This window comes from Osmia lignaria, chromosome 15 (genome assembly GCF_051020975.1).
Source record: "Osmia lignaria lignaria isolate PbOS001 chromosome 15, iyOsmLign1, whole genome shotgun sequence".
NCBI classification, from domain to species: domain Eukaryota; kingdom Metazoa; phylum Arthropoda; class Insecta; order Hymenoptera; family Megachilidae; genus Osmia; species Osmia lignaria.
In genome coordinates, this window is record NC_135046.1 from 3,989,126 (window position 1) to 4,014,568 (window position 25,443).

General features: G+C 43.4%; 1 protein-coding gene across 4 annotated transcripts in view; it reads left to right on the forward strand.

Moving 5' to 3' along the window:
• The window catches only part of LOC117600356 (Protein tyrosine phosphatase 99A), a 274,753-nt gene that overhangs the window by 87,576 nt on the left and 161,734 nt on the right, over positions 1 to 25,443 (forward strand). For all 4 annotated transcript variants that reach the window (XR_004580435.2, XM_034315697.2, XM_034315695.2 and 1 more), the window contains exon 2: positions 21,350 to 21,643. Coding sequence is in view for 3 of the 4 variants with exons in the window: in XM_034315697.2 (XP_034171588.1) it covers positions 21,350 to 21,643 (294 nt within the window). In the remaining variant the exon portion in view is untranslated. The remainder of the gene's footprint in view (positions 1 to 21,349; positions 21,644 to 25,443) is intronic.

Below are 25,443 nucleotides of genomic sequence, written 5' to 3' on the forward strand. Positions count from 1 at the left end.
AAAACTCGACGATAAAAATCAGGTCATTTTACCCTGATAAGAAAAGGGGGTTTAAAAATTACACGACACGTATTGACTTAATCCCGCGTTACCAACTAGGTCAAAGGATCCTTTATATCCCCGGGGCAAACTTTAAATGGATACCACGTCGGGGCGACAGATTCGTCAGATTTAGCCCGATTTACAATGGAACCACCAGTCGAAGATCGGCGATAATAACTGGGAACGTATTTGGAACGCCGCTTAGGATCGATATCCTTCTCAGTCGTCTTGAGGTAACTAGCCTGCACGTGGAATGTGCGTGTTGTGCGTAACCCCATACGAAGTGGATAATCTCGGCGGACCGGTTGGCCCGCGGGCATCGCTTCTGAGAAGATACCTAGGGAGTATCTAAATAGAGCCATCAAATATAGATCACGAACGCGATACGTGAGAAAGCATTATCCATATGGCGATATCCTTGCGTAGCTCAGTCGACCTCCCCTTCATATTGCCAGCTCCGCGAAATTATGGTTAGATCAGCCTGTTCGTGTTTCAGTATACCGCATTTGCGTTTCTCTGCCCGGAGCTTTCGAACGCGTATCATATTCTTCGAAGAGTGATGAACTTATGGTTAGGTAAATACCACTGTATTTACAATTAGTAAACCACAATGGGTTTGATACGAATATGAGAAGCATAAAAGCTTCATGTTTTTGATAGAATTTTGTGAACAACCTTCAAGCGAGCCGTGTAATGATCCCGTCCGTTTTCTGCTCGAGGTCGAAATTTCCCTTTTTCGAAGCAGCAAGGATCTACGCTACGTTTATCCTTCGAAAATCTCTCGGAATGCTACCGGCGATCCTTATTCCTTGAATTGTCTTCCACCCTCCGCAGGATCGACGATACGCCGGTTTGTTTCTTTCGGTAAATCCCGGCAATAACGGTGACTCGAGAGTTCTGCATGGTCTACTCTCGTCGGCAATTTGATACGGAATAGATTTTCCGTGAAATTTTCGCTCAGAGGCATTACGGATTCCGCGACGATGAAAAAAGAATCTTTCTTCGTTATACGTTCGTTAGGAGGTCTGGTTTTATTCCCCGTTGCAAAAAGCGGCAGGATGAAACAACCCCTTCATCGCGAATGAAGTGGATTCTGCACGCGAATATGGCCGGATGTGTTTATAGAATTCATTTCTGCACGATGAGCACTCGAGGAGTAAAGTGGTGTGCTTCAGATACGAGTCATTCGCAAACGTAGCACATACATTTTTTTTTTTTTTTTTCACTTTACCCAGTCGCTACTCGTAAACACGTATCGCTCTCTTTTTTTCCTCGACTTTTTTTTTTCTTATTAGATCCAATTAGTCCTTGGACGATGGGTCATTTGAAGCAGTGACAGTTGAAAGTTAATTTTAGATGGTTTGGAACTCTTCTAAATTATTCAACACCAATTCCCCAGTTCCTGAAACTGCACCCGACAAATTTCGAATTAATAGAGTCTTTCCACTTATCGGGGAGAGAAAAGGAAGAGGTTGTCGAACGTACCCACCCTGGTCGGCGAGGCCGTATTTTAAATAGAGAAAGAGGAGCACGCCCGCAACGGATAAATTCGTAGAACAACAGCGGTTCGATAGGGAACAATGAATGGCCGCTAGGCTCGAATAAACAACGACACACACACACTGGTAGGGGACAGGAGGAGCTTATTTACATTCTATATGAGCTTCCGGATAATCGATATTCCTGGCCAAGTGGTGCCGTGATAATTCAAACGGATGGTATTTCGATAATCTCGGTGCTTTCGCGTAATTGACGTTTCAATCTTTCCAAATCGAACCTCGTCGACGGTTATCCTCTATTTAACACATTCGCAGTCAGTAATTTAAAGGAAAGAAATACAAAGTTGATTGCCATCAATTTCTTCTGTAAAAGCAAGAATGGAAATAAACAAAATTTTGATACAAGTTTATGTCAGCAATCGCGGATGTGTATTTTAAGCGTTTTTCCAGCACGCAAAAACGTCTATAGGAAAATCACGGTAAAGTTCGATTAAAATCGCTACTCGATTGGCGTAGTAGCTGTTCGAGTTCGAACATCGATCGGATTTTCGATACACGCTCGAATAGAATTTCGAGAAGATTAAACGCGTCGATTCATCAAACTGCGTGTTGGATCGCTTTCGTCGCGTCAGAATTTTTCCTGATGGAAATTGGCGGGACCGGGGTATAAAGTGGAGAAAATAGTAAAAGAAACCGGCGTACTTTTATCAGGGATTTAATCTCTTCAAAGGTCTCGAGGAGTTTCCAGAAAACGCAATTCCGTCGAGTCGAGTAACCGATAGATCGAATCGATGGGTTCGAGATGTAACTTTTCTACCTGGTCCATGCATCGTTGACGTTTAGACTGGTTCGATTCGTTGGAAATTTTTGAAAATCACGCGTCAACCAGTCGGAAATACGAAAAGGAGACTTGAAAAGCTGGGTCTCTACGAGGAGATGAAGTTGTTTAGCGAAGCTGCCGGTGAACACCGGTACTGTGGTTAATAATTCGCGGGAGCACGGATGTACGGAAGCCGCAATAGTAAGTATAACACCGCACCGAGCGATCTGGCACGTTCAGGCTTCGCGTGAGGCGCCTTAGAAATGAATTAAGTTCCGAACTTTGCATATCTTCCGTTCCGCACCCTATCGTCTGTTCGTTCCCCCTTTCTCCGGCCCCGAGTTCGTCTACTTTCCTCCAGTCTTCTGCTTTCCTTTCTTTTTCTGATTTTTGTTTTTGTCCCCCTATCTTCTCTTACAGACTTCCCCAACTCCCTGCTCTCTTCTATCTCTTACCCTGTCGCACTTTCTGTTCATTGTTCCCCTTACTTCCACCTGCTACCAAGACTTCGCCTACTTCCTTACACTCTTTTGCTTCTTTTTCTCTCCTGATTTTTGTTTTTATCCTTCTATTTACAATCTTACAGCCTTCCATCCCTTCCACCCTTCTCTCTTACATTTCTTACCTCGTCGCACTTTTCCTTGATTGTCCTCCTTATTTTTCACCTAGGGATGAATCAAAACCACTATGGTATCGATACTTTTCTTCATTATTTTTTGGCCTTGAAATAGAAGTATCGGTATCTTCTTATATCGAAACGCAATATTTTTTTTTATATTAGAATTTTAGAATAACCCTTCTTTTCTTTCGCTGCTGGAAAGCTAACGACAAGTAATTGTAAATTACAATGTCACAGTCTCTTTAGTCATAAATCGGTGCACCGTTTTTAGGGTAAATCAAGCCAGCCTGGAACGAACATCCTGGTTCGAACGACCTTATCTCTAAAATATTCCAACCACGGGCCTCGAACGAGCATTGTCCTCTGGCAGGCGTACACCCAGCCAAAGAATGTCAACGCTCGTTCCACTCTGACACGTTATTAAAACGGACGTTACGTTGGCTGTGCCGCGGTAAAGCCAGCCTAGCAGAAGATCAGAGGTTTGCCAACCCTTCGTGATTCGAAGGACATCGTGTTCGAAGCAGCCGACAGTCTCGAAATGTCGCTTTTTCATTGGTTTATTTGAAACCGTCCGCGAGACTATCCGTTTTTACGAGTTTTCTCTTCTACCTCTGCTCGCCGATTCCTATAAAGGTCTTTCAGACAAGTCGAATACCAGAGACAGACACGCTGAAGATTCGAAGCAATTCTTTGAAAATATTTCTAGGTAAACGTTTATTTTGGCAGTTGAATCGTTGAAAAAAGGTCGAGTATGCCTACTCGATTTTTTGCGAGTAAAAAGATTGTCAATTTCGCGAGTCATTGAAGAACCACGAAGGGTGAAGTTTCCAAAAATTGCGTTTAAATAAAAAACAGGTGAAAAAGCGGAGTAAAATGGTAGACCTTCAACAAAGTCGTTCGCTTCGAACAGTTTGCAGTTCACACAAACCATCCCTCAGTCACTGTTTCCTGCTGCTAAAAGTGCAACAAGCGTAACGCTTCGAACGGTAGTACGCTCGTCGAGCAAATGAACTTTTACTAACGAGCAAGTAAATCAATTTCCAATGCGACACCCGCGCATTAAGCGACACAAACGCTTTCCTTTCTGGCCAGATTGACGCGTCTTTGAAAGTGCGCCGCGAAAATGTTTTGAAACGCTTGTCGACCGGGTTAAAAACGAGATGTCGACCGGCCGATACTAAAATATTATTGATTTTTCGTCGACTCGTATTCAGCAGCCTGTCGGGCAGTCATTGCTTTCCCATTTATGAAGCTTCCCGGCGCGTTTACCATAATTTTGTCGCGAGGACGGGACGGCGATTTACGGTGGCAACGTTTGTTCCCAGGTAGAAATTCATTAAACGAGCCTGTGTGCTGTTCCGAGCATTATTTGCGATTTTCAAAAGCACAAAGAGCTTTCCCCGGACGACGCGACATCACTTTGTTCCTAGACGACAAATGATCCGTTACTCTTTCAACGCCGTCAAAACTTCACTTTTCTATCCCATTAACTATTATTGACACTGAAATTTCTGACAAAAATGTGTTAAAGCGTACAACGAGTAACACGAGTGGCTGTTACAAATATTAGATAATTTCGTGTGAATATTCTTTATAGTACATGATTTTAGGGTATCAGGGAGAAAAAAATAGGGTGAAATAATGAAAACACAGAATGATTGTATAATTTTATAAGATTTAACATCTCGAACTAAGCATGGACATGAAAAACGGCACGGATAGATGGTATAAATTATAGAGGCTATATGAAACCCTAGTGAAAGGAAAAAAGGAAATTGAAAGGAAGAAGAACAGCCTGTTTTCCCTGAAATCTTTCTTTTTACGGATACCATCGGCGAAACATCCCTATCGGCTCGACGACGATTTGTCTCGTGGCAAATTCTAAAATCGTTGCTGGAGATAGCGTGTCCCTTATCCTGCGATAGTGAGAAGGGAGAAAAAGAAAGGAACGATTTGAAATATTTCATTACCCGTAGAGCACCCCGTCGTTTTCGATTTCACAACGTGTTCCACGGATGCTCTGTATCAGCCCTTTCGGCGATTCATCCCCTCCGGCCTCGAAGACGTCGATAAACCTCTTGGGTTTTCCCTCAAAGGTCAATCAATTCGTTAGGGAGACGGAGAAGATGAAGGAACGGCATTCGGCTCCCTGCGAATCGTTCTCGATTACCAAAGGCGGATTTACGACGGCACAGGGAGATCCTGCTGGGAGCGTCGAGTGAATAACTAAAAACGTTTAACATAATATCTGATCTCGCTTAAAGGTCCCCGGGGACCGCCCTTTCGTTCAGTGCCGTAGCTTATTCGGCTAGCCAAAGGCACCCGGGGACACAAATGCAATTTTTCCACCAGCCTGCAATCAAATGAGAGATCCAACCGCCATCGGTAACAACCCTCATTTTTATTCCAATTCCTACCACCCCTCTTCTCCCCCTTTTAGCCGTTCACTTTCTTCCCGTTCACCGCGGGCTCTGCTCTTTCTTTCTTCATCGATCGTTGATTAAACGGCTCCTGTTCTTTCGTCGAGCCTTCGCACTCGATCCACAGCCTTTCTTCAGACGAGTCAGTGCTCGTTCTCTAAACCAGTGAAGTCGCAGCTGACGCTTCGTAGATTATCTTTTAAAACCTTGTAATTTTAACCACTCATAAAACTTTCATATATTTGGGAGAATAATATATTAAGAAATTAGAATTTCAATTTATTTTTAAATTAAACTCTAAATTGTACGTCGAGTTAGAGAAGAGGGTTAGTTGATAATTATCGGTTTCATAAAAACATTAATCGATCAATTGGATTTTCGTTTCATTTTCCAGCTACCTGCAGCCGATCGTAAAAATACAGAGAAAACGGGTAGACAACTAAATTTCCTCGGTTACTATCGATCGATTACGGTGAATAAAGTTTGCTTACTAATGCAGCACGCTCGAAACAGCGTTGTTCCGTGAAAGAAGGCGGAAAAAGCCGGCGTTGAGATCGCAGCTGATGCTTTTCCGGGCTGAGCTCGATTTAACGGCGAATCCGAAGAGACCGGACGGCGGGAATACGCTCGAGATGCATTTACGATATAGTCCGAGAGCAGCATTTCGTCTGCGAAACGTTCGAGGTGGCCGTGAGATTTGTTTGTTCCACTTTACTGATATTTCCTGCCGGATCAGCTGTCCTGGAAATGCGCCGGATTTATAGCCTTTCGTGTGATTTAACGTCATGCGGCGTGAGGTGTAAAAAAAGAAAGGAAGAAAAAGGGGGTAAAAAGCAGGGGAGTCGAACGAAGGGACCCGAGGGGAGACGGAAAAAAAAGAGAAACAGAGGTCGAAAAACCTCGACGAAACTCAGAATTTCGAAATAAAATCGCTTCTACCCCTCGGAACGACTTACGATCTGCGCGGAGTACGTTCTGTCATCGATTCGTCACGATTAAAGTTTGCACCACGGAACATGAATGGTAAAAACTTTGTCGATTGGTATAGAAGCCTAATAAATTGGAGGTAAGCATGATCAATATCCAAGAAAGAAGAAGTGAAAATTTTTGGAATGTCTTATTAGTATCAAAACCTTTTAAATTAAAAACTAGAGGGGAACAGTACGTCGATCAAGAACTTGATTCAAATACAATTCTTTGGTCGGATAAAAGTGTCGAGGTCTGCTTAAAAGTCCAAAGGATTAACAGAGTAGGAATCCAGGTTGTAGCAATGATAGTCCCGCGGCAGGGCTTGGAACGTGTTACCGTGAAACCTATGCAAATTGCCTTTCCCAAGCCCGCATTAACGGATTTAAAAGCGATATCGCATCGCGTTCGAGCTCGCGACCTACGACATGGCATTAGGCGATCGTTCAACTTACGACGCGTAGGATTTGCCAATGAAATGCGAGCGTCGATAGAAAGTTGATTAGGCAACGCGGATTCAGCCTGTGTGAACGTCTCGTTGCAGAAACCAGGTGAGGATTGTTGGCTTGTTTCGTTAACGAACTTCGTGTTGCGACACAAAAAAGATTGCGCTGTGAGAGCGAAAGATGGATCAAGAGATGGAGTGTATCGCGGGTCATTAAAGGAACGTGGGATGGTCGCGAGGAACTTAATCCATCGTGTTCTTTGTTTGCCGAGCTGACAAGCGCTAGACAATTAATTGTTCGAGACTTTGGTCGTCGTATAATTGAATGCAGTAGTTGGAATTGCAGACAATAATGATCAGTGTTAATCTTGGTATTCGGTTCTGAATAGCAAACAGGGAATAAGAGAAACGATGAAAATCAGCCCGTCGCGCGACAGTGAGAACGAACCTATCAAAATAACAAAATGTCGAAACATAGCTGCACGGCCTACATTGCAGAATTTCGAGTGGCAAGGATTTCGCGTGCAAATAAGCATTTGGTCGAGCTGTGCATGCGACTGTGCATCGTTACAGATTCTACGGTATTAACGGAATGGTCTGTATCAAGATTTCCCGAGGCCTACTTCGTCGCGTTAACCACGATCTAATAATAGCTAATTGCCTCAAAGTTCTTGGTATCTTCAACGAAACGGATCCTCGGATAACAGCCACCGATAACACACAATTCACTGCACCTTTGATAAAGAAAATTCTACCACTCGCCGATTAAATACGAATCAAACAATCTCGTTGAACTCGAATAAATATTCCTGTTAAGCGATTCGGTCGCGGTGTAGTTTGCGGTAACTGTTCTTACAATTAACGTTAATAAATGAGTTTTAGAGTTTGCCGGCTAGTTCGCGGTCATTATCTTTCATTAGCGATGAATACACAGTTAGCAAAGGGTCGCTAAAACGTAGGTACACTGGGGGAATGAGATAATTACGGGTACAGTGGATCCGCGATACAGAGGTATTCCCATTTGTAGGTGTCATTTTTCGACTTAAGAATTACTAAATCGAGAAAGTTGAAATTTTTCCACCTAGCTTAGGCGGATCATCATTAATCTTTAATAACGCGATAAATCGTTAGCGAGGGATCGCGTGAAATACGGAGACACTTGGTAACGAGATAATTAAGGATACGTGATCGGGGTGAAAGGGGAGCCGCGTAACACGACGGAACGTTCGCCGGTCCGTTTGTGTGTTTTAAGGTGAACGGAATTAGGAAGCCACAATGACGTGCCCGAAATTCTGTTGACCTCGCGGTGCTCAGCAGAGAAATTGGATTATTCGTGTTTACCTGGGGACCCTTAACTGGCTCGGCCACTTGCCGTCCATCGTCGAACGTCGCCGGTTATTCCAAGACGAGCTGAGGCGTTCGATAGAGATCGAGGGAACCGTGGTAATTTGATTAATTCGACCCAACCGAATTAGGATTCGTCCGGCAGCCAGTGTGCTCCGAGTAAACGTCAAAGGGTTCCAGTACTCCACTATCTCAATGGAGTTTCTCTTTTGTTCATTCGCGAAATGAATACTATTAGTCCAACCGTTGGAAGACACTTCCGATATAGACCCGATATACCTTATACAAATTCCAAGAACAAGGCGAAAATTGCTAGGCGTACTCTTGACTAAAATTTTACTCCTTTTTTTTTGCAATCATATTAAAGCGTAACAGGACATAATCGTGTAGCCGGCTACTTTAAAAGTTCAGTAGTATGGGCAAAACTTCTGCCGTTTCGAGGAGACCACGTTTAAAGCTTACAGTAACGCATCAGCACAACTGAGCATTGCTTATATTGTTGTACCTTGGTTAATTCAGGTGGTTGTAACGTATAATCATGAAAGAACATTCATGAAACATCGCTTTTTAACCCGCCGAGTTGTATGGATCTCATTAACACATTTAATTAAACTTTTCTCTTGCTGTTCCTCATTATCATTAAACGATTCAATTACAGTTGTTCCCTTTAATTGCATTTTCAATTTGTAAGCTTTCAAACGTGTTATATTCTTTCCAATTCCGCAGTATTTCTACATTGTTTGTAGAAATTATTCGGTGCAACGTGTAACAAAAGAGAGTTTGTCATTGGTCGTGGTGTTCGATGATGGAAGATGGTTATGACCCATGCGAAAAATACAATTGATGACCCACCAGCATGTCGAGGGGGGGGGGTTCGAACACGTTAATCCACTTTCGCGTTAATACGCACAAAATGGACGATTTATTAACATCGGTCGAACGCGGGTTTTTAATCGCTTACACAGATGTCGCGAAACAAGCGGGAGTGCGGTCTGGGAGTTTCGCCTCTTCATAAATCGCAGCGGATTCAATGAAATCGCGCGAACTTAATAATTCAATAAATCCCGCTAACCGAATGAAGCACGCTCGCGGTAATAGGATTGCAAATAACATTTTAGCGCGATTCGACGACGCTCCTTGAATTATTTGAGCGTTGCTCGCAAAACGAGTCGAAGCATTAATTCACGGCCGAATCGCAGCTCGATTCACCCTCGTATTTTTCGAAAAATCGATCCTACCCTCTCGCCCGTGCAATCGATCCGATCCCGAAGCTGTAATTGCTCCGTAAGCGATATTCGTGGAACGGCAGGAAGCCAGGCTACAAATTTAGAGTTAATTTTCCATCGATGAGCTGGGAGGCAAGAGACGAAACACGGAAATTTGACTTCAGAGCAAACGAATTAATGGTATCGATAAATTCGTGAATCGTATCCGGCCCCGGCTCTCAGAAGTCGCATTTCCTTTCATTACGTTCCCTAACCAGGTCTGTTAATAGCCGCGTAAACATCCACCGATTCGTAGGCAACAATTTCCTTCAACAGAGTGTTTCCGTACGTTCAGCATTGTGGAAAATATTCGTCGTGAATCCACTTAAGCGGGCAATGCTTTGGAAGCATACTACGAATTACTTTGTTGAGGTATTTCACAGTGAAGAGACATTTCGACAGACTATTCTACGAGGTACGGAGCAAGTAGATACCATCCTAAACTATATTAACCCTTTCGTTACAAAGGACGTACGTGTACACCCTTGGAAATCAACTAGTACATATACCTAGATTGTAAGACAGGAACGCAGAACTTAGTTATCGTCTAGTAAAACGCGTTAAAATTTAGTTCATTTCGAATCATGAATAAGAGTACATAGTCAAGTTTCTCAACTTGTATGAAGGTAATCCTTCCTAAACCAATTCCCCAGTTATCTAGAAAGGAAAAGACACGATTGACGAAATTGCTGAATCGGGATCCAAACCGGAATCTCTCATTTGCCGGCCGACTGATTTAACCAATTAACCTACCCGGTATGTGGATCAATTCTTTCCTTCCCCTCTCCGAATCGTCCACCAGCTATAACACCATTAATTCTCCACTAATACTCTCCGTGATATAAATTGAAATAGCTTATTGATTTCGAAGATTCCATTGAAATATTGAGCTTCAGAGACACATTTCTAGCAGAAATAAGTGCTTACGGTATTCAGAAATTAATAGAATTTGAACGAAGATGTTTTAGGTTTCAATTTCACGTGGAAGATTCGCGTGCAACCCTTCATTAAAATCGTTAATTTTGTTGTTCGACACCTAATATCCGGTAGCGTGTTATCGACACGGTATCGATTCGTGTCCCCAAACACGTCACGATCCATCACGGGAAATCGACAGCGTCACGGCGCGGCGCGGCGCCACGCTGGGAAAGCATCCAGCGTCTGTCAGCTGCGAACCGTAAGAAGTTTGCGAATCCTTCCCGAAGTTTAACCTCAATCACTTACGTAACAAAGTTACGGCTAGTACATACGTTCACCCATCTGGACAAGCTTTGAGTTTCCACCCTTCTATCGTCCTCTCTTTCGTCTTGTGGCGTCTGTGTTCGTTTGTCTTCTGTTTCTCTTCGATTTGTTCCCTTTTCGCGACTACCCTGGGGCGATCTCTTTCTCTATCGCACATATTCTTCTCTATAAAGTGACGGAATTGCTGTGTCGTTTCGCTCAACGACATCTCATCTGAATCTATCCGTCTCATCATTCTTTATTTATTTACGTGCCTTTGTGGCCTGGCAGGAGACATTGTTCGATCGACACACGTCGATTTTTAACAAATATTGATACGACTTCAGCGAACAAAGCTTTAAGAGTTTACAAAGTAGTCGATCGTGTTATTAGAGTTCCTCTTGTTCCGAGTACAACTCGAAATTGAGAATTGAACTGGGAAACCAACAGTCGCAGCCTGTACCGGCATCTTTTCAATTCTAATTTCTTTACCTCTCGAGACGATTGGTTCAAAAAACCGAGCTCAGCACTCGGATATTTAATGGGAACGTACGAGAAATCGTCGAACTGATATTTATATTCGGTGAATGACTGCGGCTAGGCTGGTTTTGCGAGCAACCGAACGAAGAAAGAAACTCTTCGCTAAGGGGAAAGATCAACCGAAGTGAACCAATTATTTTTGAGTACTTTCGCTGCTTTCACGAGGGTATGTACAAGGTGTGTGTGTGTTTCACTGGCAAATATATTCTGCTTTCGTTGAAAAACGCACGAACAGCGAGCCGACACTTGACCGATACCCTCGTTTCGTTGGCCCTCTGTGTACCTAATTCTCGGTGGTTGCTTCGATCGATTCTTCGTTTCATTGGAACAGGGACATTGTCTTCGTTCACCCGGAATGTTTACCCTATTTTACGAGGGTGCGAGCTGCTGGCTTGTAATCGAGTAATTAAATGGGTACGAAGAGTCGATTACGTAGGAAAACAATCGGTAGAGGAGCTCGTGACAAAGTGGGCTATGTTTTGTTCCTTGAGTGGAAGTGATGAGTAACCGGGAACAAAATCAACTTAAATGAACTAGTATATGTAGATATTTCGTTTATAAAAATTCACTCGATATATTTTTATCGAAAAATACCTCTGAAGTTTTGGATGATAGCGCATACCAGGATGTGTTTATTAGAACGTAATCGCACTCATGTTGTATAATTTTTCATTCATTTTTACGACAGACGTACCGGTTGCTCGTTCGTTGGCATGTTTCGAAAAACAGAATTGCGAAGATTTGATTGGAGGGATAGGATTGTAACTCGTTGTCGAATCCGTGCGCTGAAAATTAAAAAATTGTATCGGTCTATCGAGCACTCTCTATAGAATTCATTTAAAGTTACTGCTCGACAAATCCGAGTTATGAAATTTTTGTTCACCAACCGTACCGAGCATTTTTCATTTAATAAAATACCAACCGAAACACGATTAGGGAACTGTTGTGGGTTTATTTCGTAGAAAAATATATAGGATCATAATTTTGATGTATGGTTGAGCGTTCTTTAAGTCAATGCAACGATTTCACGTAAAATTGCTTGGTGAAATTCGCGTGCCCATTTCCGAAGATAAATCCAAGGGATGCTCAGACACGAAGGCATTGCCTCGAACCAGGCAACGTCCATTTGTAGGAAACGAAAAGGGTAGTTCCATTTGTTTTGTCTGGATCGAATGAACCATTAACGGAATCGTCGACTATTGGAATCTCACGGACCACGCAATTCCAGTTTCGTTTTTCACCAGGAATAAAATGGAACCTCGCTGAAAATATACCTTGCAATCTAACTTTCGTTTAACGCTGCTAACGTGGCTGAAATTTTCTAATCGTCGATGTGCAGTGTCCATCAATCGCGTTTCCGAAGTAATCAACGCATTAATTAACTTGAAGGGATGTATATCCGACATATGTCAGACGCATATAACTAGTTCTTCATGTTTGTTACAATAGCTTTGCAAAGAGTTAATATTCTCTGTCGAGCAATACCAAATTTTGTAAAATCTTCCACAAATTTAATTCTCTCAAGGGAACAGACACACACACAGACACGCAAATACATATGTATACAGTACTGGTGAAAAGTTTTGAATCAGTAGTGAATGTAAAAAAAAAAAAAGAAATGAACTTCTTTGAAGAAAGTGAAAAGGATTTTTGGTAGAACTAGCCCAACGTGGTTTATATTTTGTACTTTATTTTACACACAACACTTTTTGTGATACCGTGATCTCGTAAAATGTTAATATTCGGTACATTAACGTTTGATTCTGGTGTATGCGAGTGAAACAAAACAAGATACTAATGAAGTCTTCGCAAAGTCCGCCACGATTCGTCGGCGCGAGTAGAGAACGGAAGCGTGTCGAATCACTGGAGCATCCAAAGCCAGTGATTTACATGGCGCGCGAGGGTGGCCGTTGCTGCGCTCCTAAGAGGGTAAACGTTAATTAAATGGAAGGTAATTAACGAGGCAGCCTTACCGGGCAGCCAATTAAACCGGCAGAAGTTTACGTATTGGCTAGACGGAAGGATTCGCAAATCGTTCATAGATCTAAGGAATAGGAAATCTCGCTTGATCGTCGAAATTCGTGTAACTTCCGGGGAAAGACGTGACTATTCAACCTCTCGACCCATGTAAATTTGTCGTTGATCGATTGTTCCTTCGAGAGCTATCGTTTGTCTTCGACTACGATTTGCGTTTTGATTAGCGTCAGATTATGCGCTGCTCGATCAAAAGATTATTTGACAAAGAAAACTGCTTTAGATCGAAATCGAAACCGAACGATACTGTCTCCATGACAATTTTCCTATTCTTGGTATTCTCTGGTCGCGATAAACGGCAAATTGGCATGGTTCGCGAAAAAGGAAAAGCCGACAAGACTGGAGTGTAGGAATAGAAAAAGGATGGCGTAGAGAAATAGGAGAAGGTCTTGTCCAATTTTGCGGTCGCGCCGTTGGAGATAGCAGCGGGGAAGGAGAAAGGTGACGATGTAACGAGGAAAAGCAAGGGATGCAAGGGAAAAAATGCAGCTGGTTCCTCTATACGAGTATCACGGTCCACGCTCGCGACAACTGTAACGAATTCCAGCCACGGCTGGAGAATTTTTAAAAAATCATTCCTTTGGACGGCGATACTCCGGCTCGTTGCTGAGCGAGTTTCGAGTAAACACTTCGTCGCGAAGGAGTCGAGTGTCGTCAGCGAGCGGTAACAAACGCTTTCGTTGAAATAATGACATTCCAACCGGGGAACCGGCGAAGCACACTCGGTTGAAGCCACGAGATCGCTTTAGGCACAGCCGGGCCAACGAGTGCACCACTGAAAATGAGAAACGAAAATCTTGCTCTCGTTGCTTCTTTCATCGTTGCGTGAACGCATATTTCCTTCTGGTCCGGGACTCGTTTACATAATTACGGTGGATCGTTCCCTCGATGCTTGGTCTGCGTACCCTCCTTATCCTCGATGCTCACAAATACCTCTTCAAACGTTGCTTATAAAAACTTAATGGTTGTACTTTTAAAAAATAAAAAAGATAAAGAAGAAAATATTGAAAAAATCGATTCGCTACGGCGCCTGCCCGTTCTAATCCGCGATAGAAAACGCGTTGCTACAATATTCTTAGAAAGCAGCTTAGACAGCCAACAATTACCGAGCTTGTTAACTCTATTCCGTGGCGGCTGTCCATTCAACGGATTTTTCTAAGCGGAATAACGAGAAGCCGGGCAACGCGAACGGCGGCGAACAGCGTGAAAATTGGCGGAACGGTTGCTTCCGTTCGAAATCCCTCGGGAAGATTGTCACGCAGCCGCGTCGCACGAACGAGCCGGTATTATCGCCGGCGAACAGGGACAACGAGCGCGAAACCGTGACGCTCGGCCAGGTGGATCGCGCGAACGAGAGGAAGGTGAAAAACCACGAATGCGAGATGGGAGGAAAAAGGATGACGGATGAACGAGTTCAAACGAAACCCCGAATCCGTGATAAGAATAAAGGAAGAAAGAAGGAAACGATGTCGGGCGAAGATGTACGAGACGAAGGAAAGAGAAGAAACGAAAGCCGGTAGCGGGTTCGAAAGACGGGACGAGGGAATGATACGAGGGCGTAGAATCGTAGTCGTATCCAGAGGCAGAAAAGCGAAAGCAATTAAGATAGTTACTTGGTTATGAGACAAAAAGGTGGAGCAGAACGAAGGTAGGAAGGTAATTACCGTAGTAACGGCTTGCCACGGTTCTGCGACTATATCCCGTGGAGCGTGCGCTGGCTTCTGGAGAAATTAGTGCTGGAAAAATTCATGCCTGTGGAAGATTTGCGTAAATTAATTTACGCCGGCAAGCCGGTTCGCCTACACAGCGAAAGAGGATGAAATTCAATTTCCAGATGAGGATGAACTGGTCGCGGTTCCGTTGCGAGAACATCGAAGACGGTCCGAAGTATCGTGACGGTAAGTTAATTCGCAGTCGAGAAATTTCGTCGTTTTCCCGCAATCGTTGAGGAAGAAGTTTAGAGGAGGAGTAGCAGCAGCAGAAGAAGAAGAAAAAGGAGGAAAAGGAAATCGTCTGTACGCGTTGGCCAATCCGTCGAGAGTTTCAACGATCTTTCGAGGCAGCAGGATTTCACTGGAAAGGGAGCGAATGGACGGGAAAGTTGGACGTCGGGGCACGTTCTAGTGGCGCGTTCGTCGATGTAATTACGGGGAAACCGGATTAATCGTAACGACAGCGCGAAAGGAAACACGAAGCTGCACCATCTCTTCTTTTCTTCTATCCTCTTCTTTCCTCTTCTTTCCTCTTCTTTCCTCTCGCTTCACTCCGTTACCGCTCTTTTTCTTTGTTTCCCCCTTTTCTCGCTCGATCTCCCGGTGAATCTCACCGATACTTTCTCGGCCCAACGCCCGTACTTTTCTATTTATTTGCATTTACCACGGGGGAGGAAGTCGGTTAAATACCGTGATCTATATCCTGTCTGGGAATAGAATGCCGTGGTCCGTGAACGAAAAACGACGAGGAACGGTCTCGGGTAGTTCGTTAGCTGGAACGCGGGAAATGGAACGCCTTCCTCTTTCTTTTTTCCATTTTCTTTTTATCAAGAATATAGCATCGAACGTGTAATTTCGTTTAGCAAGTAGCTAACGTCGCGAAAGCCGTTACCCACGGAATAAAACTTTAAACTGCGTTTAATTACAAGTCGGCTCGAGACCAGTCTCGTTTATTTTCCAAGTCGAGGTGAAATTTCAATCCAAGACGCGAGTCGCCGCGCCGGACCAAAAAATGCCAGCTTCAACTATTCAATTAAAGCAGCGACCTTGCTAAGGGGTTGACGTTTCCGAGCATTTACATAATGCCTTATCCTGGCGAGATTATGCGAATTACCGTGGTCCAGCGGTTCCGTGGAACGAGCCGGCCCGGTTTTACCAAGCCAGTCTAATTATTCGGTATAGATCGCGACGAGACAATGAAACAGACTCGAACCCGCGCGGCGCGGCGGTTTTAGCAAAAGGGACGAAACCTCCGGGCACTCTCCAACGCTTCCACCGAGTCCTTTTGTTTCGTGAAATTTTTCTTTCTTTGTGATTCCCGACCGTTTTGCCGATATCCAACCGCGATGCTTCATCGTCGTGCGTTTTCAGGAAACGAGAAGCCAAGATAATAGCGCGTTCCTTGCTTGCACCGACTGAAACAGAGGACTCTCTTCGGTGCTTACCGTTTCCCTGCTTTTAAGCTTCGCTCTGATATTCCCAGGGCCACAAAGCCGATTTCGTGGGCCTCGCTCGGTTCCGGTTACGTTTCCTCCGACGAACGTTAAGTAAAATAGTCGTTGCTTTTTCCATGCGAATAATTGATACCGATGCTCGTGATACGTATTGAAAAATACCGGAAACTTTGCTCGCTGTTGCAAGATGGTAGACATTTTTCGTGACATCGGCGAAAGTACTATGGTTCCAATAAGAAGGGCAGCGAAACGGGACGGGTGAGAGGTTTCCGGTATATGTACTTCAGACTAAAGTTCAAAGAGCGAAGAGGAACCTGCTGCGTTCGACCCGCTTAGAGGGCAAGTTCATAAAGCGGTGGTGTTTCTTTGACGCGGTCGTATCGCGTGCGGGATACCGTTGCCACGTCGAACGATCGAGGATCACGCGGACAGACGAGCGTATGTATATCTGGCAGTCGAGGCTCGAAGACTGCCGCTACGATGAAGGCACACGTTATCAACTATCGGGCTGGAAAACTTTTTACATTATGTTAACTTGTGCGCGAAATGGCCTTCTATTGGGCCATGAGCTAGCGCGAGAGTGACGGAAAGTTTAGCTTCTTCGCTCTCTGGTCGGAGAACGTGATCCTTCGAAAGAACCTGCTCCTTGTTTATTCCCGTACTCTACGACTCGCTCGTCCCCCTTTTCTCCTCCACTTTCGTCCACGCGACTAAAGTATATCTCACGGAATAAGGCACTCGACTTTTCTGATAATGGAGGCGCAGTCTCGATCCAGCCAAGAGATCGTTTAATATATATTTCACTGGCTGCGCTCGTCGTTCGTTCGAAACCTCTATCCGTTCGAACGGCTTCCGGTTAAGGGAACGTTATGGCACGGTTGTTTGAATTTCAGACAATTCGATCGGTAGCCGCATATAAAGGTAAAAGGAATTCCTTTGTACGTTGTAATTTCATTTGAAATAAACGTACAAACAAATAAAAAATCTACGACAGCCTTTGGAGTTTTCCAATACGAAACGACTAGATTCACGATCAAATCAAAATAAATAGACGTTTGTTTTACTTTTAGATATTCGATTAATCGTATGAAAGGGAAAACATTGATCGTAATTTTCACTTTTCCGCGACGAAATCATTCGTTAATTCGATCATAACGCAGGCGAATATTATTTCTCTCGGCTGTAATTCCCTGCGGGTTTTACGATCTTTTCGCGTGCTCCAACGTTCGTCCTGTTCGTCGAGCAATATCCTTATCGCTGGCTGCGTGCGCCAGTTTATCCCGATCCGTTTTTACCCGCTCGTCCCTTCTTCCGCTTCGCGTCGTTGCTTCGTCGGACAGCTTTGCAAACAGCCAGGTTCATTTTTCCGATGCGCGTTTCTTCTGGCCGAATCGACGAAAAGCTTGGAAGACGGAAGGCTACTATAAATAGCAAAGGTAAAGAACGCGTTTGCGCCATTTAACTCGGATCGGACTCGAATGGCTCGTATAAACCGTACCGTGCAGCGGTGATTTTGAAATCGGAAAGGTGTTGTCGTGTTGCGAGTTGAAACTTTCTTCCTGTTATTCCGTGTCCTTTTTTTTTTTATATTGTTTCGAGAAAAATATTGGACGAATCGGATTGCCGGAACGACATTCGAGCTTCGAATTTTTCGTTTATCGGATATCGGTGTAAGAGGATATGTTGGGGAGATTGAATAGAAGGATCGAAAACACGTACGGTTATCTTGCTACTAAAATATCGCAGGTTGTGTTGAAACAATCGCGTTCGTTGAATTTTTAAAACAAAACGAAAATGAAGCGATAAAATATCACGAGTAGCAGGACGAAGAATTACAAGGTGTAGAAAGGTGCTTGTTATCAAAAAACACTCGGCATTCATCAAGTTCTTTCGACGATCGTGTTACGGCTCGTTGGAATAATTCGTGACACCGTGAACGATAACGTCCTCCGGGGCTCGCTCGCCGCGTGTATTCCGCTCGTTTTACGATTAGCAGAGCCAGGAAGCCGATGGGTGTACCAAAGTTATAATGCAGGCGATGAAATTATGGGCAAAGTCTCGGGGTAATTTCCATCGTAACTTCCGGCCGGGACTACGAAATTGATGCAGAATGTCGGATGATCAAAGTTGAACGCCGCAGGAGCGTGGACGGTACGTTGATCGACGTTACGCTCACGAAATCGGTCCAGGCGGTTTTGAAAGAGAATTGAACGGATACCGATCAACGGATCGAAGCTACCGGAGTAACGGAACGGGGAGAGAAACGGTGGATAGGATAAACGGAGAAGGGAAGATACTGGACTTTATGCACGTATGAATACGTACGCGTGAACTGAATGCGGCAACGGGTAGCGCACACCGGAGTTTATCGCAGATTGCAGATGGAATCACTTGGTGAATCACGTCGCAACAACCTTTCGCTAACGAAAATCACGATTCCGCGATCCGGCCGCACAGTGTCAATCCAATGCGTATTCCGTTACGTTGATTTTCTTTTTTCTCCCATGGAAAACTGCTGGTCGATGCAATGAAAGCAACGGATACGCTCGAATTCACGGCGTACCATTGGCAAAAAGTATAAAAACGACAGGGAAATTTTACTCGTGGCAAAAGTACAGGGTTGGAATTGCAGGGAAAGTAATGGTTGAAAGTAATGGAAGCATAGACGAGAAGACGGGTCAACTTCTGTCCCTCTGTTGGAAGGAATTTTGGTAATGGGATAATTCAGTCCGGTACGGTTATTAACAGGTGACGTTTCGAAACTTCGGAAATATGTAAACCGCTGTTGGAATAGTGGTAATAGTTTGGTTCTTGTTGGGATTTAGTTTACCGTAGTTGGTGAAAACGTGAACGAGAGTAATGGAGCCTCCTTGCGATTACAATGATTAATTAAAGCGGGTTAGAGGATCGGTGACCTGAACTGATAAGAATTCATTCGCAAGACACGGATGATTCTGTTTATAAAAAAAATTGACAATAGTGGATTTTATTCAAATTGCATCATTACATTATTTTCAAATAAAAGGAATTTTTATACGTACAAGCAGCCTTAAATTTAATCTTCGAAAGACACAGTCGAATCAATTATGATTTGTATCTCTGAAAAGTATCGCACACCGATACTTTGACTAGCGGGCATTCAAACTTTGTAACAAAAGATCTTCATATATTAAAAAATTGTATAAAACTTAGACAATGAGCATGGAGAAGAATCGGAAATTAAAGAATTCGAAATCATACGTAGGCTTTGTAAAGATCCACTCTATTGTTGAAGGAGCATAGGGTAGGCTGCCCTTTGGAAATTAAAAATCACCGTTTGAATTCCATGAAATTCCTATTGAACGAAGTACATTTTTTTAATTATTATTCTGAGTAATGGAAAGAAAATAATCAGCGAGATAGAGCGCGTTTTATTAAAGCTTATCAAAGTGAAATTCGCCGTTCATGAAATGAATCTCCCATTCCAGAGGCTTTGCTCTTTAAAAAAATACGTATGTGTCAAATTGTAGCACTTAAATGTCACAGTTAAAATGAACGCGTCTAGCAAAACAGGTTACCGTATTGTATAAAAAATACCCATTGTTTGAGAGTTAGCAAATTATATACGTTAGAATAATTAAATTGTGATACGACGCTCAGAAGAGATGCACCAAGAATAAAGAGTACAAAGTGTTATCGTTGATACGTGTAGAATTACTTTAGTTCTTAGACGCCTCTCGAAATCTGTTTAGAACACAATATCACTCTCGTTCTCGTAACATTCATCAAGACTTTCTTGTAAGGAAAACTTGCAAAAAAATGTTGTGTTCTCCAATTCTGTCACACGGATCACAAGTGCAAACCAAGGATTCCATTACAAGTAAGTCGCTTTACACACGATCACCAAGTTGTTCACCAATACAATCGAATCTGTTCCGTTCGCCCATCATAGATTAAAGTAAAAAGAAAAAGTAAGTACCATTTACCTGGAGCGCGGTAAAATTGAAGCGCGATGGGATCGAATGGAATGATAACGACGCGACACGGTGCTTTTTGGGGTCGATCGTAGACGCGATAGAGATACTCGTGCTCTTTTATGTTGTCCGTGAGAAACGAAACTGTTCGAACTTCTATCGATGTCACAGCGTCGATCGCTGTCCTCGGTTAAAGCGAAAAACGGTGATACTCTTCAAGTCTGGTTATCACCTTCAGTTTTATCCAACGTTTGGTGTCTTCGTAAGCGTATACATTGGGTGGGGGGAGGGCACCGGCGACCAACGCCACAAGTTTAATTCAATGAAATAACTGAAAGGTAGGGAGTGAAAAGCTTGAATTGCAAGATAGAATTATGAAGTATTGAATAATTATAACTACGGCTATTTTAATTATTTCATTCATCCGGCGAATGTCCACAGTTAGCAACGAACGCGTTAAATCGCTCATAAATGAAAGTCATAGTCCTTCGCGTTCGTTCTCAACTATTTCTCGAATAGGGTCCTAAAACAAGGAAGAGCTCGACTAATTAGACTCTTTGCCAGGGAGTTTGACTGAAAATTGCTTCGTAACGCGGGGGACTTGAAGCGGAAGCGTGCTCTACGCTTCAAGATACTGCAATCATAGTCGTTTGATCCGTTCCGTTGCATTTAATCCGCTAGAACGCTCTCCGTTAACGCGGCCTGATGTCTGCCAGCGAGTAAAACGCAAATTGTTTGGAAAGGAACGTTCAGTGTTCTCGTTTTATACAGCATCGTAATCTTAATCAATAACGTGTCGATTCGTTTGTTCTGCGTGAAACGGAAGGATGATCGGTCAGGTCAGGTGAAGAGTAGAAGTAATAGAAACGCGTAGAATGGTTCAGGGTGGTCTCGTTTTATCTGGCCTCCAGCGAAATGGTCCTGACGCAAGCAGATCCTGCACGGTCGGTTTTTATTCGCGCGATAACGGTGTTCGCTTGACGAATGTTACGACAAGCGATCTCTGCTTTTCCAGATTCCATGATGGGAGAGATGGTGGTCGAGGCTGGCAAGAACGTGACGCTGAATTGTCCGGGAGTGACGGAGGATTCGTTGATATTGATGCTGGAATGGCGGGCGGACGGTATGCGATTGTTGGAGTACGGCAGCAACACGACCACCGTGTGGAATCACCAGAACAGGGTGTCGTTGTCGTTGAAAAACTACGCGCTACAGTTTCATCCTGTGACCGCGCAGGACAGCGCCGAGTACACTTGTTTGGTGAACAGCCGCAGCACACCGGAAGCCGTAATCAAGCTGATGGTTCAAGGTAAGTGGAATTTTGTTAATTTACCAGTAGTATTTAATGAAAGATAGCAATTTTGAGGAGTAATAATAAGAGTAATGTAAGAGCGCTTGATACGAATGAACACCATTCAATTGAAATAAAAGGTAATTAAACGTAAATGAATACCGCTCGATATCCATCGTGACGGGCTTCCCTTCCTCGATCGATGGAAAAATTAAGCCAATTCGAATTGAAATTGTCGATAATTGTCTCAATGGGCGCGTCGTAAAAATAATCACGGCGAATCTCGGCAAGCCCCGCAATTTCTCGCCAGCCCGTCGGGATTGTCTCCCTTCCGGTCAGAATTAAAAATTAACTTGTCCGCTTGGCAGAACTCCAACCAGCCAATGGGGATCATCTGTATTTGCGTTTTAACCTTTGCAATCCATAATTCTTCGCGTTCCTTTAAAACAACTACGCTGGCTGTATTTACACGCTGGTGAACGCTTAACGAAGCGTCTAATCTAGCTTGTGATCGGTCTTTATTACTCGACCAACAAGCTGCACTGTTGTTATTTTTTGTTTCTACGCGAACGTGGACGCGAGACGAATAAATACGACGTAAAGCGAAAACTGTGGATAAGGAAGAAGCGATCTTATGCATTATGTAACCTGAACGACGGCGAGTGGACGAGTTTCGCAAGTTTTATTATTTTAAAGAAGCCTCCAAAGAGTGGCTCGCCGACTAACGAAGAAAGCAGTTTTCGAATTCCCAAAGTGCGACTTCCCATAGCAACTTTCAATCCCTCCTCGTTGTTTCAACGATATTCGATAAACTTGCGAGCCAACAGGACTAAATTTCTCGCGTAATGTTCGGGCAATATACACGATCGCGGAGATAATCTCGAAAAGTTCGCAAACTTGGCGAACCCAAGTTAGTAATTGTGTACATGCAATTGTTCGGAAATGAGTTACTCCGGTGAATAAAAATTAGGAATCTTAAGCATCCGGGTGAAGAACACAAGTGCCGTGCGTCGCCGACTTTCCGGACGGATCTTCTCCGGCCCTTGTTCCGTCACTTCGGTCCAGGTAACCTAAGTTCTCGCGAGAATTTTTATTTTCCAAGCAACTGGGAATCAGAGTAGCCGAAGTTTCGAACGCGTTTCTTCTGTTTCTGGTGTTGTTAAAAATGATGAAAAACTTTGCCGGCGCACTTAGGTCGTTTTTAGCCGGTAGCCGAAGACAGACGCAGCCTCGGGACTACCGGGAATTCGCTATGGGTTACGGATCGACCGTTTCACGTTTTGAACTATGGAAAGTAAAATTCCTTGGAGCATGGTAAAATATTTCGCGGAGGGCAGAGTTCCGTTTCTCGTTCTCGCTTCGAACCGAAAGGGATATTAGTCTTCTTTTTTTCTTCGAACTTCTGCATAACAGCCATTCTTTTGTTCACTGCCGCCTTGCAATTTGTGTTCATTGAACCGACTCGCAACTAAAGTTGCCGAGTTTACGCCAAGTTCTTCGTGATGGCTGTGAAAGAGCAACCAGATCCGTTCTTTCCGAAACGAGCAATTTAGAAATGCAAGGAAACCTGACTGTATTCGTGACGCTCTGACGCTTGTCGATTACACGAAAACGTAGTAAAACAGGGCAACGAACTCGAATGAATTTTCCAGCAGAGATTAGTATGAAAATTCGTCGGAAATTCTCTAATGAATTTTTCCTCTATCCGTTGATCATTTTGCCACCATTGAATTGCAAAGTTTAAAATAACAAGCTTCTTAACAACCACGTTGTCCGTCTCCCTTCTAATGCTTTATTTTACCAGTCGAGTTTCTGTTCTCGGTGGAATGTTTGTTCAAAGTATTTACTGCTGATTTGAATTCGTCACGTGCTCTCCGTCCCGTCAAAAACGAACTTTTCCGAGTGTCCCATAGGCGTCGGAATCATGGGAGTTCTCGTTAAAACTTCTCTAGCATAACTTGGCTGAAAGTTTCGAGAGCGCGTACAGGTTTCCAGAGAAAGAGAGAAAAAGAGAAACTAAAGCCCCCCTATCGTGTTACGTCTCGGTCATTTGCATTCAATGCACGATCCGCGTCTCCATTTGAATAAGAAGCTTCTCGCGGCTGAAACGAACTACTTTGGAAAAAATAAATTCAATATTTTACCGAGGATTCGTTCCTTTCCCCCGCTGGAACATGGGAAACAAACGACGCTTTCGTGGCCGATTAGAAACCTGAATACGAATATGGTGTTACTGTTGAAATTTACGACTTTATCGTTTGTCATTTTTTTATATCACTTTGTTCCATTGTTTCGAGCGTAGACAATCTACACAGAGCTTAGTATTGATCCAAACTATTTTCTTAAAATGGTATTTAGTATTTTAAATCTTGGTACTCCTACGGAATATAAATTTCTTCCATCCCGTAGCGATTAACGTGTTAATCGTTTTCGTTTAAACTTCGTATTCAAAAAGCTGACATAATAGAGAAACGTTGCAGCTCCTTTCTGTTCGCACAATCCTGATTTCGAATACCAAAACCCTGCTCACCTCTTATATTGTATATCCCACGTGGCACGTGATAGCATCCAGAATTCCGCGCACGTAGCGTTTCAGCGGTAACCAATATCCGCGTTATATCAACCATTAAAATGAATATTTCTCGAGCTACTGGCAGACGCGGTTGCTCGCGAGTAGACCATTCCCCGGTGAAAAAACTTTTCTCTTCAACTTCCGTCGACGTACTTACCGCGCTAGTTTCGTTTCAGTTTGACAAGTGGAATGAATTTCGTTTGCCAATTATTTAAACATATCGTGGACAAAGAGTCAGCCCCTTTAAGATGCGAGCAGGAAAACGTCGCGGAAACGGTACGGTTTCCTGTGATTTTTCAAGCAGATTTTCTGAAAGTTAAATCAAATTCGCCGAAGCGAGGTTGTGCCAGGTTGAAACGATTTTCAAGCTTTGAAAATTCTCTGCGTTATACGTCCCTGTGACACTGCTGTCCCAGCTTTCAACTTCGCCTTTCGCAGATTTTATTTCCGTTTTTTATTATTTATCATTCGTCGTTAAGAAACGACCGAATGTCTTTGCTAAGCAACTTCGTCTTTGGAATTTGAATGGTTAAGTTTAGTGCATTAGAGGATTAAAACAACCCTCGAGTAGAAAGAAAGATATTCGTAATCAAGGATGATTCACATTAATTCAGCAACGATAATTAGGCATTTCGTTTACATATTTCAATCGGAGAGACTCAAAAGCTTGACGAGCTTTTTCGTCGGCTTTAACGCCGCGTATTCGTGATTTCATAAAGAAGATGGAACTCTCGAATATAAAGAGAATATCATAAAGCGAGCGCACCGCGTCGGAGGCTTAGTTCTTGCACAAAAAGAACGAAAAAAAAAAAAAAAGAATAAACAGTACGCATAAATGTACTCTTCGTTTGGCCTCGTTTTTCAAGGCTATGACCACTGTTTCAAACAGCAGAAACCTTGTACCTTGATATGAATTTCTATAGCAATGTGTCATAGCTGGCGACACTTTGAAGCTATTATTCTTTACTTCATCTTTCGTTTCATTTCCAAATGGATGGTAGCAGCGAATGTATTGATAATTCGAATTCTCAAAAGAGGCAATCAATCATCAGAGGGTACTAGTTTAACCAGTACACCGAAAGAATCAGCGGAATACAGATAGGATTAGAACTCGTAAACGGGATTAGAAACTAGAGGGAAACTTTACATCCCTGCACTGTCGTAACTTGCACTTCCAGCGTCCGGTCAACTCCTCGAATCCCAAGCGGTTGATACGATCGGAATTGGATAGTACATCGTAGATACT